Here is a 17,628-nt window from a genome sequence, read left to right as displayed (position 1 = left end):
GCTTCCGCCCTGTATCTGTGCATCTCCGTTCCCAGAAGAGAATTTGGGGCAGTGAAAGAGAGCCAGTGAGTGAGTTGGAACACAAGCATGAGAGGTTCTTGGCTTCACTGCTGAGACTCCAGTCACTAACTAGCCCACTTCCCTGTCCCACACACACGTGCACGCGTGTGCACACACACACACACACACTCACACGCTCACACTCTCACGCACATTCATCCAAGGATGTGTGGGCCTTTAGGAGCAGCTTCTGTGTGTTATTTAAGGATGAAGTTGGTGAGCACCTTGACTAGAAGAGGATGTGAACCAGCTGATGGATGGGGATGCAGAGAGGACTTGAGGAGATGCTCAGCGGTTAAGAGCACTAGCTGCTCTTCCAGAGGACCCCACTTTGGTTCCCAGCACCCACACTGGGTGGCTCACTATAGTCTGTAACTCCAGGTCCTCTTCTGGCTTCTGTGGACCCTGCACATGTGACATACCCTCACACAGACACACGTGTGTGCACATAAATTAAAATTTTCTCAAAACTTTTTTTTTTTTAAAGAAAGGAAAGAATGCTTTGGTACCATATCTTGCTACTGGAGATCTCTGTCATAAAAAGACCTGTATGTAAGGACAAACTCCAAATGGTAGATGAGGATGGATTCTGTTCACCTGGCAAGCATTGGCTATCCCTAAGGCCAGCTGCTTCTGAGTGGAAAGTGCAGGGTGAGGTTCAGGAGGAGAGCTGAATGAACCTCCAAACTCTCCTCCTTTTGTCCCCACTTCACTCCAGGGAGGATCCTATTATGATGCAAAAAGACTGAGTTCATTCATTTTTAATTGCCATAGCAGCATGCCTGAAGCTGGGTACATTATAAAGAAAAGAGGTTTATTTGGCTTACAGTGTTGGAGGCTGGAAGCCCGAACTACATGGTATTGCTATGACAAAGATCCCACCAACATGTCGCATCACAATCCATGACACCGTGAATGTCGTGAATGTCGGAAAGGGACAAATCACACGGTGAGACAGGAAACCAGAGAGAAGGGAGGGGCTGGTCTTACCCTTTTATCATAGCCCAATGCTGAGAAGTAACCAAGGTCCCCTGGGAAGCATTTGAACCTCTTCCTCCAGACAACCAACCTTCTCCTGAGGCTCTGTTTCTTAAAGATTCCCCCAAATGCCAGCATCATCACATTAGTGACCAAGCTGCCAACACATGAACTCAGACCATTTCCAGATGGTAACAGTAACCCAAGGAACACTCATCAAAACAGGCGGAAAAAAATACTGGAGATGGAACATAGGAGACAGTGCATTTGCTGGGCTCACTAGAATTCCTGCCGCTGGTTAGGAGCATGCTTTCCCTTTCTTCCCCATGGAGGGCATCCCTCCCCAATACACACACAAGAAGCCTCCCTAGACCCTTTCCTGGGGTGAGTCTCTCTGGGGTCCCATGCCCTGAGTCCTGGCTGTGGTCACACCTAATGCCGAGGCATCATGGCTTCTTGTCCTCTGCTCCACCAGATTTTGACTTCCCCAAATCAGGAGCCCAAGAACGATGACTCGTGCCTAGTGGGATCTGGAACACAGTGTACTTGACTGTTGATAGACTGACATCCATGTGTGTTAGTCAGGTTCTACAATGAGGGGCCAGAGCAGGGCGTCTCCTCCACCCCGAAGACTTCCAACCAAATCCCACCTCTGGCCCGCTGGCAGTGCACAGCCATCTTGCTGGTCCTGTGCAGCCTGTGTTCTCGTCTCCAGGGGTGAGAACAGTCTCTGCAGCACAAATACCTGGTTTTATTTAGCCAGCTTCCTTCTTCAAATCCCTTTCTTGGCAGAAAAGTTGATTTTAAAAAATCAGGTCAGCAAAATTGATTTGGAGACTCAGACTCTGTTCCAAATCCTAATGAACGGAGCTGCAGGGTTGCTAGGCAAGTCGATGGAGGCTCCAGAGCCAGCAAGGCTAGCCCTCATGTCCCTTTAATTCCCATGAGGAAGAAGTCATGTCTGTCCCCACAAGGTGGCCAGCATTGGCAACAGGGGCCCCCTGTGGACACAGACACTGGGGGTCCTGGGGTTATGATTGCTGTGATAAAACACCATTGACCAAAGAATTTGGGGAGGAAAGAGTTTATTTACCTTTCACTTCAACATCACAGTTCATCATCGAAGGAAGTCAGAACAGAAACCGAGTAGGAACCCAGAAGCTGAGGCGTATATAGAGGCCATGGCGGAGTGCTGCTTACTGGCTTGCTCAGCCTGCTTTCTTATAGAACCGGAGACCACCAACCCAGTGGTGGTCCCACCCACAATGGCTGGGCCCTCCCCCATCAATCACTAACTAAGAAAATGCCTCACAGGCTTGTGTACAGCTGGATCTTATGGAGGCATTTTCTCAGCTGAGGATCCCGCCTCTCTGATGACTCCAGCTTGTGTCAAGTTGACAGAGAACTAGCCAGAAGGGGGCACATTTCTGTTCCATACTGGCCTTGTTGTCTTTGTCTGTGAGGTGGAAGGATTCCCTGCAGAATCTTCTAGGTCCTCATATCTCCTTTTCTACATGCCCCACAGTCAGACAGACAGACACACACACACACACACACATACACATACACACACACACGAGGGTGATGGTTGGGAGGCAGTCTGTATAAAAAAGAGCTGATAGAGTAAGACAGAGCACACACACACACACACACCCCCACACCACACCCCAAACCCAAACCCCCCTGTGTCCCGTCCCGTGTCGTCCGTCCGTGTCCCCCCCCCCGTCCCCCCCCCCGTCCCCCCCCCCCGTCCCCCCCCCCCCCCCCCCCCCCCCCCCCCCCCCCCCCCCCGCCGCTTGGCGAGAGCTGCTTACAAGCTTGGCCTCTGGGAACTTACATTTTTAAGAGTGTTCCACCATCCACCATTCCTGGAACTGATGGAGGGCTCTTTGTGCCTCAGTTTACACACAACACAGCGTGTGTTGCACACCCGCCTTCCATCCAGTAGTCTAGAACACAGCGAGGTGCTCAGCTGAGAGTGACTTTGTGACCAGCAGCCAACATGAATCCCCAGGCACCACGCCGCTTAATGAGCTTCATGTGACGTGTTGAGATGTCGGGAGTGCGTGCTGCAGAGACCGGTCTGTGGTTAAGAGCACTTGCTGCTCTTGCAGAGGATGCAGGTTCGACCCCCAGAACCCACTTGGTGCCTCACAAGCCAATGACAGCTGTGGGTAACTTGCTTCCAGGCTGCCAGGATCTGTGTGGACTACACTGATTTCTGGGGTAGGGTGGGACAGAGGCTGTCGGAACCCAGAGGTGGGAACTCGGGACTCCATCTGACCCACTGGAGATGAGAAGTGGAAGAGCCCTCAGTGGCCAAAGGAAGAATGGATCAGGCAGGGGAAGCAGAAGGGGCCAGACAGGACAGGAAGCCCCTTTCTGTTTCATCGACATGAGCCACCAGAGAGTCCCCGAAGGACCCCCGTGACTCCAGGACGCTCAGAGAGAGGCTGGCCCTGCCCTTGAAGGGGCTGCTGGTCAGCTGGGGAGCACCCAGCGCACATGCTGGTGACAGGACCACAAGCCCAGGCCCTGGTGTTCAAGAAGCAACTGAGCCACATTCAGGCCCTGGTGGGGCCCAGGCCCAGGAGGAATAGCACTTCCTGGGCTGAGTTAGCGCCTTCACACTCCCCGCGGCTCTTCCTCTCCCCACTGCCCCCATGTCGATTGTATGATTGTATCGGGGGCACTTGGTATAAATTAATGAAACAACTCAGAACCATTTCACATGCAAAGTCAGGGGTTCTCAGGTTGCCTAGACGTAGCATAGGAGGTGGATCTCTGTGCCCTCCCCTCAAGAAACCCCAAGGGACCACAGTGTGTCAAATGGGATGAGAGAAAAGAAACCACCAGAATCTAGGCTTTGGGTGGGACACTGAAGAGGAACAAGAAGACTGTTGCATATGGCAAGTCCTTCTGTCTGCCTCCGACACAAACCTGTAAAATGGGCACAGAGCTGGCACGTGTGCTGAGGTCATTTCTGTAAGACACTGAATGTCTACCCTGATCCAGGCCTACGCAGAGGCTGTTATGCATTGCCACACTCAGTCACTACGAGGACGCCACCAACACTACCCCCAGCTGAGAAGAAAGCTGAGGTCCACAAAGGCAGGAGAGCCACCCAGGTGCACTCAGCGCTGAGGGCCTCCATCTAGAAGGCCCGATTTCAGACTCATGTTCTCTGCTCTGCCTGGTACCAAGGAGAGCGCTAAGAAAGTCAGAGCCATTTCAGTAGCTTTACAGAGGCTCTGACCCCCTTCCTGTTCCACTGCAGTCTGTTGTTGGAATCTCAGGGCCACTCCAGGGATAAGGTGCCAGGTGCCTTGATTCCATCTCTTCCGGTGGCAGCTGCTGTATATGAGTCACGTGTATTGGGCAGTTCTGGTTTCACGTCTCCACGAAATTTAATTTCCCCAATGTGAGAGCTTCTGTTGCCACGAGGTTCCCAGGGTTTATTCTCTTCGTAAGGAAGGGCCATGTGTTGGGCGCTGTGGCAAAGAGGGGCAGCAGGCCCTGAATGCTAACCAGACCCCTGCTTCCCTTCCCAGTGCTGAGCCTTCTGCATCGGCAGACTGGCTGGGGCAGACAGTGGATGGCTTTTGTTCTTCTCCACCCTCTTTCTAATGTCTGTGGTGGCATGTACTCCTAGAAGAAATGGGCAATTTGCCTCACGGTAACATGGCATTTCAATGCCCTCCTGCAGGCAGGTGAAGCTGCAGAGAGGAAGCATTAGCAGAGCATGCCAGGTGGCAGTCGGGGAGGGGCCGCAGACATGTTCTGGGGCTTTGGTCAGGCTTTGCTCTTTCAGTTACCAAGAACTGTGTCCCATCATGCCTCAGTTTTCAGTTCTGTAAGTGAGAATGATGACCGAGCTTATAAGATCTGCGTGAGGCTTAAAAGAGAGAGCATGCAAATGTCACTTGCCGCAGTGGTCTGTGCACCACTGAACAGTCAGTGAGGGCTAACAGCTACAACTGTGGTCAGGAGTTTGGAGGCGTCACTGCATGGAGTCTTCACGTCAGTCTTAAGGGTGCACTGACTTACCACTGGGCCCTCCCTGTCTCCCTGGGGGCCCGGGAACAATGAAATAGGGGCCCAAAGCCAGCATTTGATCTGGGCACTCAGAGGCGGAGGCAGGAGGATGAATTGGAATTCAGTCTGGGCTACAATGTCAGTTTTGGGTCAGCTGAAGCTACATGGGGAGACCCCGTTCACAGACAGACAGATGACAGACAGAGGGGATGTGAGAAGTCACTGCAGACAGGGCTTTGTGCCAAAAACAAAGGACAAAACTGTGAGGAGGGAATGTGCAGAGCATGTGAGGTCTCAGCTCCACTGAGCCAGCTTCCCCCCGACCCCAGCTGGAAGCTGGGGCTGTAGAGAGCAGCAAGGGACTAAGGTGTCTGTCTGTCTGTCTGTCTGTCTCTCTCTCTCTCTCTCTCACACACACACACACACACACACACACACACACACACACACACACTACAGAAGTGTGGCACAAGGAGCTGGGTGTGTGGAGCCATGAAAGGATGCTTACAGCGCACTGCACACACACAGCAAAGAAGGTGATATGTGAGGTGTTGGGCCTCAGAGCTTAAGAGTTTGTGGGGGTGGGGTGGGGAGAAGGATTTGGCACACCATACATGGTGACAAACAACTGCCCCACCCCACTCCCACCCCCATTATCTGGGACACTTGCAGTACATGAGGAGCTTGGCAGGTGATGTGGAGAAATAGCTTTTGTAGCTCCCATGCTGGGCACTATTGAAGGACACTGTATTAGCTCCCTGGAGCTGCCATGATAAATGGACCATAAACCCTGTGGCTTAATGCAGCAGGACTTCATTCGCTCACAGTTACAGAAGCCAGAATTTCAAAACCAAGATGAGGATAGGCCCTGATTACTACTGCTGTGATGAAACACCGTGACCAAATGTGTTGGTCATGAATGTGTTGGTGAGGAAAAAGTTTGCTTGGCTTAGCCTTCTTCATTTCACTGAAGGAAGTCAGAGCAGAACCTGGAGGCAGGAGCAGATGAAGGGGCCATGGAGGGGTGCTGCTTACCTGGCTTGCTCCTCGTGGCTTGCTCAGCCTTTTCTCTTACAGAACCCAGGACCACCAATCCAAGGATGGCACCACCCACAGTGGGCTGGGCCCTCCCCCATCAATCACTAGTTGAGAAAATGCCCTATAGGCTTGCCTGCAGCCTGATCTTAAGGAGGCATTTTCTTAATTGAGGTTCCCTTCTCCCCGGTGACTCCAGCCTGTTTCAAGTTAACAGGAAACTAGCCAGCACACTCTACAAAGTCTTCTCCCCTCGCCTCGTCTGGCTCCTGTGACTCCCTCCATGGCTCTTCCTTCCTCTGTGTGTCTGTCTTCAAATGTGTCTCCAATAAAGCCATGTCTCCTGGACTGTAATACCCACCTGGGTGATCCACAATCATCTCACCTCAAGACCTTTGACCCATCCATACCTGCCATGCTCACCCTTCCAAATGAGGTACCATTTATGGCAGATTAAGATGTGGTATGACAAGCTCTGGAGTCCAGTCGAAGAGAGGGAAGAGATTCTATGAGCAAGGGGCATCAAGATCATAATGGGGAAACCTACAGAGACAACCAAACCAAACTAGTGGGAACTCATGAAATTTAGATCAACAGCTGTGGAGCCTCCATGGGACTGGACTATGCCCTCTATACAGCGAGACAGATATGTAACATGATGTGCTTAAGGGGCCCCCTGGCAGTAGGATCAGAATCCATCCTTGGTGCATGAGCAGGCTTTTTGGAGTCCACTTCTATGATGGGACACCTCACACAGCCTTGAAGCAGGGGGAGGGGCTTGGACCTGCCTCTACTAAATGTACCTCCCCATGGCAGGCCTTACCTTCTTGTAGGAGGGAATGGGGAATGGGTTGGGAGGGGGAGGCTGGAAGGGCAGAAGGAGAGAAGAGGGGGATCTTTGGTATGTAAAATGAATAAAAAAAATTGTTAATAAAAATAAACAACAAAAAAAGATGGTGTGCATTTTAGAGTTGAGTCCCCTTCCTGCTCCAGGGATTTACGTACACCGTCTAACTGACGGCCCCCCTTATGGAGGAGGAAGGTTTCCACAGGGATCAAAGCTGGAACCCACGGGGCAGGACCCTCCCCTGCAACATTTAGCACTGTCTACCCCGTGTGAAGAACTGCTTCTGGCCTGGGCTTCAAGCCAGCATGCAGCAGATGAGCACATGCCTCAGTCCATGCTTTCTGAGGAGCAGAGCAGACCAGCCCCTGGGTAGCACATCACATAGTTCAGCTCCTGAGAGTATACTGTGTAATGAACTGTGTGTCCTGGGGGAAAGCACGTGACCTCTCTGTGCCTAGTCTCATCTAGAAGAGGAAGATCCAGTAAAATCTACCTCACGGGCCATCAAACAGAACCCAACTCCGGATGTGAGAGTTGACTCACGCTGCCTCCCAAGGGGGGCAACAGACAGATTGGGTTCTTTCTGACACAGAAACATCTCAGAGAGCAGGAGTGGATGAGGAGGGGCTAAGTGTTGCCTAAGAACTTTTGGGGAGGTTGGGGGAAGAGGCTCTCCTTGATCTGGGGGTGTCTAGAATGGAGAGAGAAGTTAGTGACTTTGGAGGTAGGAACTGGTGACCAGACAGAGACAGGGAGGCTGGGGTTGTGTTAGGGCCTTGTCTCCCATGCTGAGCAAAACATCAAGGAGGAAAAGGCTCCATTCTGCAAAGCGGCAGCCAGGAGGCTGGGTGTTCAGAGTAGGGGTAGTGCTGGCTCTGGCTGGTGGGTGGGGAGAGGGGCGGAGATGAAAGCATCCTCGGTGCTTTCTCCTGGGCCAGGATGGCATGGGCTTCCAGAACCTCATGGTTCTGGTCCCTGTCACCTCAGCAATGTTTCCTGTAACTCTCCTGTCACAGGCCGCTCCTTCCAGGCCCTCTAGGCCCCCAAGTTCTTCGCAGAATCTCTGGGCAGTCTGGATGCTCTGCCTAGAATCACACTGTGTCTGGCTCCTTCCAGCCCACCCCTGCCCTCCGTTCTCTGCCCCACACCCTGCTCTGTGACATGCTGGGAGGTTATTCGGTCAGGGGCTGATCTGAAACCTGAGTGTTCACTGCACAGCCCTGGTGGCCTGCCTGCCTCATGGCATGTGGCTCGGAGCAGACCTTGCCGTCTGAAGTCAGGGAGAGAGGGAAAGAGCAGAAGAGAGGCACAGGTGTTGGCAGGTGGTGACGATCATATCACACAACACCTCACATCTAGCGTGAAAAACCTATAATTCACTGCTGGTCCCAGATTATTAAATTCTAGGGTGAAGCCAAGGGCACATCAATAAATCCTGACATGGAGCCCACTTTCTTTTTTTTTTTTTTTTTTTTTTTTTTTTGGTTTTTCGAGACAGGGTTTCTCTGTGTAGCTTTGCGCCTTTCCTGGAACTCACTTGGTAGCCCAGGCTGGCCTTGAACTCACAGAGATCCTCCTGGCTCTGCCTCCCGAGTGCTGGGATTAAAGGCGTGCGCCACCACCGCCCGGCGGAGCCCACTTTCTATGTTCAGAGCATACTGAGGGGTGGAGAAATGGAAGGTCCTTCCCTGCAGGCCAAGGCTCATCCTTCCATGGAGGTACTTACCTACAGGCTCCAAGTTCTGGAGGCCTCTGAATTCCACAGAACTTCCAGAAAGGGAGAGGCCGGCCCAGGGCAGCCAGGTCTCTGTCTGCCTGAAAATCTCACTGCAAGCCAAATCAGAATCTCTTCAACTCAACTCATTCCACTCTGCTGCCCAGGCTAGTTCAACACTTGAGATACACCCTAATGACCAGCCTTCCCACTGGCCTCCCTGCCCCCTCCAGAGACATCCTGCCAAAGCCTAATCTTGATCCAGCCACTTGCCTGTATAAAATCTTGTATAGTTCCCTGTCATCCTTAAGTTAAGGCTCCATGCTGAGTATGTTCACTCCCCTCCACTCCCCGCCCCTCCGCTCCTCCATGCTTCTAGAACAGCCCAGATCTTCTCCGGCTGCCCTGTGGAGGATGCACGTTCCTCTACTCAGAGCCTCCTGCCCTCCCACTTGGTGTTCTCAGCAGTTACTCGCAATGTTACATCCCCAACCCCAGGTTAGTCCCAGAGCCCCCTGTGCTGATAGCCTTGGTCACAGAGAAATCCCTACTAAAATTAAGGAGAGGAAGGAAGGCTTTCGAACAACATGACCTCCATTTACGAGCTAGCCTGCTGGGTAAAACCACATACATGAGCAGGTTACTCTCCAGCCTCCACTCAGCACTCAGCATTCAGAGAGGCCACCTGTCCAGGGTCTACACACAATGCTCTTCTCCTCCCTGCCCACACTAAGGAGCCAGGGACTTCAGATATAATAATATAAGATAATATTCAGATTCTGATGTCATTTCCCAGGTGGAGCCAGGAAGTGAGGATTGTTTAAAATGTCCACGTGATGATAATACATGTAGCCAGCTTGAGATCCAAATCCAAAGAGCTTACAGGAAGAGTCATTCTCTCCACGGGTGTACCCTCAGTCCACTGGAAGGTTGAAAACCATGCCCGTGTCCTGGGCCCACTTGCTCCTGCCCATTCATTTAGGATCCACAGGACGGGGAACCTAGATGCCAGCATCCTCGGGCCCCCAGATGCTTCTGACAGTAGACTGGAAAGCACATCTTTCCTTCCTCCCTCTTCTTTTCCCAGTGATGTTTTCTGAAAGCCTCTCTGTCACACAGTCAGCCTTGATGACCTTGGTAAATTACACCCTGCTCCTCTCAGAGATTAGGAATGGGAGAGCCCTGCTGTGTCTGGGGAGGCTACCCCTGGGTGAGCATGCTGGGCACTCTTCTCTAATCTGCTAGTGGCCTCTGGGGTGGGAGCACCCACCCTAAATGGGTGTTCCCCGGGGCCGTGCCTGTCTTTAGACATCTTGCCCTGCTGCTGGGTTTGTCAAAAGGCTGGGGCTCTCCTCAGTCAGAGGCTGAGATTACATGTGGTCACTGGGATGGGAGATTTTCCCAGGGTCCCCTGCCTGGGACTGCTGGGGATGGCAAGGTGGGTCTGTGGATCTCTGTTCCCTCCTTTGCATGCTTGAGGTCCACAGCCATGTCGTTGCCACAAATATTGCCACAAATGACTCTTGGCATCCTGGTACCATGGGCAGCCCACTTGTCTGGGCCTGCAGGGATGCCAGCAACATTTTAAAAACTCTCTGATGGTGTCACCACGTACAGAAATGGCTCCCACCCCAGAGGCAGAGTGTTCCCTCAGCTCTGGCATTTAAAGCCTGAGGTAAAAATTTGCACACTGTAAAATTAGTCACTTTAAAACGAACCATTCAGTGACATTTAGAATATTTACAGCACTATGTGACCATTATCCTTGTCTAATTCCAAAACATTTTATCACCCAGAAGGAACCCGGTACCCATTATCAGTCATTCCCCATTGCCCCCGCCCCCAAGCCCCTGGCAATTGCCAGCGTGTTTTCTATCTCTACAGTTTAATCTCTTCTAGATATTCCATGGTGACCTTTTAGATATGACTTCTTTTATTCAGTATAATGATTCTGAGGTCTGTCTACATCTGTCACACATATTTCATCCCTCTTATGACTGAATGATCTTATGTAAATACACACTATTTATCAAGATCAGTGGGTGACTGGATACGGGACCCCCTGCTGAATACCAAACTCCTCAGAAGTGCAATTCCCATGAATTTGCATCTGACCTTTGGACATCTTCCTGTGTGTGTTAGTTCTTCTCTGGAGTTCTTATATATTATATATATATATATATATATATATATATATATATATATGATTTTACATATGTGTATATATATATACACATATGTAAAATCTAGTACAATATAAGTCCATGTTAGTAAGTGCCATATATAGTCTTATATGGGGAACATGATTTTAAAAAAAGCTGAAGTTTGTTCAGGTATAGAAAATTTTACTTTTCCACATATTTTTTGGTCTCTAGTTGATTGAATCCATTAACGTGGAATCATTAAATATGAGGGGCTGATAAGATGATATTTGGTTATCCTGGGCAAATGTTTGGACCGTTTCTGTCTTTTGCATCTTGGAAAATCTGGAAATTTTTAATTTCTTTACATCTGTAACCCAGACACTGCCTGACCAACGCTTTTGGGTTCTCGGGGATTGGTGTGTGGTGATCCTGGATGACCCACTTTCCTGTATATTTAAACATTAATTTTGGGGAGCATAGTGTCTCTCCAGGTTCCGTTTCCATGGGCTTGTGCATTTTAGCTCCATGTCCTGCCGAGTGACCTGGGTCGGATCTCAGCATCATCTCTTCCTACTGTGTGATGGCCCTAACCCTGCCTGGGAGGCTAATGTGTGTGCAGCAGGCTTCAGCAAAGGGCTTGGGCAGTGGAGGGAGTGGCCAGGACAGCACAAGGCTTCAACGGTAACTTAAAGTGGGATTTCACATGCGTATGAGTCGAGAAATTTCTCGTGGACTGTGATTCTCTCGTCATTTTCTTTCCCCTTTCAGATTCTTCCCATGAAGTGTTTAAAGGGACTGTCAGGCAACCCCCCTCATCTGGAGCTTCACAGACTCCTCCCTATGGTTACCCACCTGTCTTAGGGTGAAAAGTTGGCATTGAGGACTCCCCCAAACATTGATTTAATTTTCACCTAGATCAAAAGGAACTTTCTCCTCCTGGGAGGAACTGTGCCCAATTTCTAGCCCAACTCAATGGGCTAGCAGCTCTTTAAAAATAATACACACACCCAAATTTTGACAAGGACCCCCACACGCCCCAGTATTGTGGGGGAGGGGTGGCCTTTCCTTTTGTACACATGTGGTGTCACGGACACAGTGTGATCTTGCAATTAGCCACTTACTCCTTTCTAATAAGTCCTGGTGTTCCTCAGTTTGGTGTTGCAGAACTAAACAAACCAACAAAAACTTGCTTGTAACTAACAGCCAGGAGTTGTTGATCCTTTACTCTGAGCTGGTTGGTTGGTGATGATCGCATGCTTCTGGGGTAGAAAAGGGACACCTGAACTTAAAATGTCCAAGTCTTTTTACCGTTGTGTGTCAACCGTGCTATAGACAGCCTTTAGAGTTTTAAAGGCTGTGTCACCACCGCAGGTGAGAGGTGGGGGGTCTTCAGACACCCTGGAACCGACTGGAGTCGTAAAAAGTGGTCAGGTGGTGGGTCCATGTCAAGGCAGATGTTGCTGACGCAGTGTAGGGGAACCAGTTAAGGGTGGCCAGCAGGTTTGTGTTCGATGTTGACCATGTGGAGCCGGCATTTCCTGCGGTGGGGAGAAAGCAGCTGGAATAGAGTTGGAGTGGGAAAACAGTGGATGGGGACACATTCCAGGTGGGTACCAGGTGTCCAAATAGAGGCAAAGCAAGCAATTGGTGCCTGACATTAGAATACAGTGGTGGTGACAGGGGTGTGGCGTTGAAGGAAAGCAGTAAGCCCTGGGTGTGATGGCTAACCCCTCCCACCCACCCCCATTCCCCGTGTTAATAGGAAGAGCTGAGGGGAAGCATATGTAGAGTCAAGAAAGAACTTTCTAGATTTCCCTGCAGGAGGGAGAAACTGAAGTTCATGGAGTACAAGTTTTCTCATGGTCATACCAAATTTTAGTATATATCTAATATTTATGTATCTTTGTCAAGCCACGATACAGCCAGTTCCCTGGGTGCTTGACCCCTCCCCTTGCCAACGTACCAGACTGCCTCTTGGCTCCAGATGCTGAAGGCTGCATGTATGGCCTGAAAGCGCATGAGCTGAGACTGTGTAACACTCACCTCTGTCTTTCTCAGGTCACCATTCTTGTCAGCCTGGCCCTCGCTTTCCTCGCCTGCATCGTGTTTCTGGTGGTTTACAAAGCCTTCACCTATGACCACAGCTGTCCCGAGGGATTTGTCTACAAGGTAAGGGGTTTGCGGCAGGTGGATAGCCCTAGGTGATTGTCAATGCCTCTCTTCCCTGGTGGCCATATTTGAGCATGGCGCTCTCCTCATGGACTGAAACAAAGCTGGAAGGGAGCAATCTCATCTTCCTGAAGGACCTCTCTCAGGCAGGCACTAGGGCACTATAGCAAAATCAGGAAGTGGGCCAACTCCAGACTGCGCATGAGCAGAGAAGGCCCGCTCCAGACTGCGCATGAGCAGGAAAGGATGCCCACTGACACTTGACACTGACTTGCTCATCTTTGGAAAGTTCTGCTTCACGTGGATCTTCCGGACTAACTTGCTGATTCCTTACCTCAGGGTGTCCCCTAAACAGACACGAGGCAGAGAGCAGTGCTTCTGGGCTTTTCTCCCAGCCTGTGTCCAGACCCCTGACCCTCTGGGTCTCTTTCCTCCTGACTGTGGCTTTTGTTGCCTCCTTCCTTCAAAGATTTGGGTAACCTGGGGCTCTTCTTATTCCTTTGGAGAATTGTGTGTGCCCAAACAGTCAAATAGTTTAGCACAAAATAAATAAATAATAATAATAAGTAAGTAGAAACAAACAAACAAGTCTACTGGGTAATGGACTCTTAATACATGTTGGTTGCAATAAAGCTAGCTGTTTTAAATTTTAAACAGGTGATGATTTTTTTTCTTGTTTTTTGGATTTTGGGGTTTTTTTTTGTTTGTTTGTTTGTTTGTTTGCTTTTGGGTTTCTCTGTGTAACAGCCCTGGCTGTCCTGGAACTCGCTTTGTAGACCAGGTTGGCCTCGAAATCACTGTCTCTGCCTCCCAAGTGCTGGGATTTACCACCACCCCGGCAATGTTAATTTTTATAACCACCATTCGCTGAGTATTTATTTTCTGTCAGGCTATTTACTAGAAATTTCCATAAACATCCTCTCTACTGAGCCACACAACTGTTCTGAAAATGGGATTATTTGGGTCCCTGTTTTCCATAAGAAGTAACAGAAATTCGGGGTATTTAGTGAAGAGGATTTCCCAAGGCATCGCAGCTAGGAAGATGTTCCAGAGTGGGGGATCAAAGGGAGACTGTTCCAACTTGAGAGCGTGTGCATTTGGGTGCTGCTGAATGCCTCCGTGGAGTGATGCTCTGGAGGAAGGGAAGCTGAGGCTCTGAAAGAACACAGACAGTGAGAGCAAGCACTGGAGACAGCCGAGTAAACCACGCTTTATCTGCACAAGGGGATTCTTTAGAAGTATGACAGCCAAAAAAGACTGTCTTCCTTGTGACGGATTTCCCTCTAAGACAATATTGGCAATCAAAGGAAGAAGTTCTACCTGTGCGCAGAAGTGGGGAGGTGGAAGGGGTTTGCTTTACATTTTCCCAGAAGGAAATTCTAAAAAGATAAAGTTTAAAATACCAAACATGGATGCTCAGAGGGGAGGAAGGAGTCAGGGAGGGATGCAACATTCATCCAGAATTAGCTCACTATATATTTTCCTTAAAATACATAAATTGTTGCCTTATTTGATAAATAAATAAGAAAAAGTAAACACTGGAGATTAAAAACAAGCTAAACAAAGAACCTAGTTCTGTACCAAGTGAAGAAAACTCAGCAAAGAAAACTAGGATTTGGAATAACCGCAGGGTGCAGCCTGTATGTAGACTGCAGAGTCTTAGGAGAACATACGATGGAGGGGTGACAGGAGAACCCCTCACAGGCTGAAACTATCGTAAGTTCAAAGTGCCTTCTAGTGCATCTCACCTATCCGGTGTCAGAACTTGGGCCTGCAGTTGGCCCAAACCGCCAGGAACAACGCCTCCTTTGTAACATTAACTGTTTTATGCAATTTATTGAGTACTGTGCTAGATTGAGAAACAGGATTGTATAGGTACACATTAGTGCCATCAAACAGTTGAAAATGCCCAAGTCAAACCCTTTAAACAGAGAATGTCTATAGCTTAAGGACATTAAGACAATTGGTAGTATTCTATAATTATCCTTATATATGGTGGAATACTACAAATGCATAATGCAAATTCATATTAATGTCAGAAACCGAAAACATTGACATGAGAAAAGAAATGCATATAAAGGAAATGCAAAGTACATGAAATTGTCGTTGTCTGTGGACAGTGGCCCAGATAGCTCCTGGGGACCAGACAGACTAGGGGACCCCATGTCGTGCTACCAGGAGCTACTATTGTCATATGGTCATCGAGCAGATGAGTCTGGTCTTACCTTGGTACCAGCAGGTGTATCTCCTCTGCTCTGGAGATGGCGATGGTAGAATATTGGGGAAGGTCTGCTGAGGTGTAATTGGGAGCCGGATGAAACGGGGCAGCAGTGTCTCCTCCGTGGGTGCCAGCAGCCCAACCAGCTACACTTGACTCTTACCTCTTTCTTCCCCAGCACAAGCGCTGTATCCCGGCCTCGCTGGATGCTTACTACTCATCCCAGGACCCCAGTTCCAGGAGCCGCTTCTACACAGTCATCAGCCACTACAGCGTGGCCAAGCAGAGCACCGCCCGGGCCATCGGGCCGTGGCTGTCGGCCGCTGCCGTCATCCACGAGCCTAAGCCACCCAAGACCCAGGGCCATTAGAGGCCTGCCCCAGGCGGGGTGGGGGTGGGGGTGGAAAGGGGAACCCCCGACTGGCTAAGCGAAACTGGAGCTACAAGACAACACTGTACTGCTGGGGTACGGGGTGGGGGCGGGGCAGGATGGGGGTCTGGGGAGAACTCCCCGAAAATATTGTGCACTGGAGTTGTCTGAATCGATCTTTCCTTTTGTCCTTTCGTATTGTTGCTTCGTACCCAAGTCAGGCTCGTGTACAAAGGCATGTTTCGTGTCGATTGTTCCCATGTAAGATATTTTCAAAGCCACCGCTTATTCTTTGTTAGGATAATTTAGAGACAGAAAGGGGAGCCAGAGAAAAATGAATAAAAAGCATGAAACGGGCTGTGTGTGGAAGACACAGCAGGGTGGCGAAGAGCACAGCCTCTCTGGGCTTCTTAGATAAGGCACCGTGGCTTCAGTGTGGCAAAGGGTGGGCTGTTTGGTTTGCCTGTGGTCTGCAGGAGAGGGGCACAGCAGGGAAGGTTGAATTGGAGAGAAAGGTGATGTTGGCATTTCTAAACCGGGAATGCGTAGAGTACACTCCGTGGTGAGTTTGCAGGGTGAGCGCACAGAGGGAGCCGTCCGTGCTCAGCCCAGGGCAGCCTGTGGGACCTAGGCTCCGAATGCTCACAGGCAGCTGTGGCGCTTCAGCAAACACAGACGTGGGTAGATGTTGTCTTTCTTTTATTTTTTCTAGGGGTAACCCTAGATGCTTCCTGTGATTTCAAGATGGCAGGAGTGGAAAGGGAGAGGAAGGAAGAGAGGGGACAAGGAGATGGGTCAGGTGGGTCGTCCTGGGCTCAGCTTCTAGCAGAGGCACTCAGGTTTTACATGCTTGCTCTTTCCCAAAGTGCTCATGACAGCAGCGGCAACAATTGGGTCCTAGCCAGGAAATCCAAGAGACAGCCGGGAGGAAACCCGAACATTGGGCCTGCGGTGGTGACAGGTCATTTCTGGAAGAAGCTGGAGAAGGCGGCTGTCTTTGGTTTCCCTTGTTGTGTTGACAGAGGATAGGCATCCAAACTCCCCAGAAGCACCTGATTTGAGGGGGTGAGGGGACATGGCCAGCATCCTTAGGCTTCCTGTTACAGGGCACTGTAGGGCAAGCTATTGTGTGTGTGGGGGGGCTCTTGCTTCTCAGGGGCATTCCAAGAAGGCCCTTTTCTGTGGAGGTGCTGGCTGTAGGCCCAAGAGGACCAGAACTGGCCAGGAGAATTGTTCATTTGACATGTGTTACTGTTTCCCAGTGCCTCTCCAACAGGCCATTTAAGGGTGGTTTTTATTTGTGGCTTGCTATATTGCTGAAATCATTTTACACAGCAGCTGGGTAATAGAGTAGTGTAGCTCAAGCTGTCCTGCCAAACACGCTCATCTGATTTTTCCTCCCTCCTCCCCCGGAATCCCATCACCTTGAGTCACCTGTAAATTCATTTGTCATCTGAAGCGGATCCACAAATCGTCCCTAGCAAAACCACAGAGCGCTTTATAATTTTGTGGTGTATTTTTGTCAGTAGGTAGCAGAGGCTGAAGTATTTTTTGGTGTAATTCTTGAAATTTTCTGACAGGAAAAAAAATAAACATAGATGTGTCTGAGAGTCTTGACCGTTCTTTCCAGCTTTACCTCGCTGAGGGTACAGGAGAGGGGGATTGGGAGGCCAGGAGCAGAGTGTCCTGCTAAGTGGGAGAAGGAAGAGGGAGTATGGCAGGGGTCTCTATCTTAAAATAACTATAGCCTGATACACTGCTGACGGCCTGTCATGATACTGAGGGCCTAGGCAAGGTCCTGAAGCCTTAACAAGATCTTAAGGGCTTTGTACAGTATTCAAGGTGTCACATGACACCAGGTCCTTGAAGGGTACAGAGGTCCAGATATGTTGCTAAGTAGCTAATAGGATGCTCAGGGTGTGACATGATATGAAGTATGTAATACCAAGAGGCTAATAATGCTGAGGTCATGGTGTGCTGCTACTGTTCTGATTACGTCAGAAGGCCTGACATAATACTGAGGGCATTACATGATGCAGAGATCCTGATGATGATGCT

The 17,628-nt window shown here is 50.0% G+C and overlaps 1 protein-coding gene across 2 annotated transcripts in view; it reads left to right on the top strand.

The window, feature by feature from the left end:
• The window catches only part of Nsg2 (neuronal vesicle trafficking associated 2), a 58,853-nt gene extending 41,673 nt beyond the window's left edge, over positions 1-17,180 (top strand). For both annotated transcript variants that reach the window (XM_052758899.1, XM_052758900.1), the window contains exons 4-5: positions 12,872-12,982; positions 15,379-17,180. In XM_052758899.1, coding sequence (XP_052614859.1) covers positions 12,872-12,982; positions 15,379-15,570 — 303 coding nt within the window. In that variant the 3' untranslated portion in view covers positions 15,571-17,180. The remainder of the gene's footprint in view (positions 1-12,871; positions 12,983-15,378) is intronic.
• The last annotated feature ends 448 nt before the right edge of the window (positions 17,181-17,628 follow it).

This window comes from Peromyscus californicus, unplaced genomic scaffold (assembly GCF_007827085.1).
Source record: "Peromyscus californicus insignis strain IS unplaced genomic scaffold, ASM782708v3 Scaffold_3__1_contigs__length_106647218, whole genome shotgun sequence".
NCBI lineage: Eukaryota > Metazoa > Chordata > Mammalia > Rodentia > Cricetidae > Peromyscus > Peromyscus californicus.
Note: the sequence above shows the minus strand (reverse complement) of the source record. Positions and strands in the feature narration are given on the sequence as shown.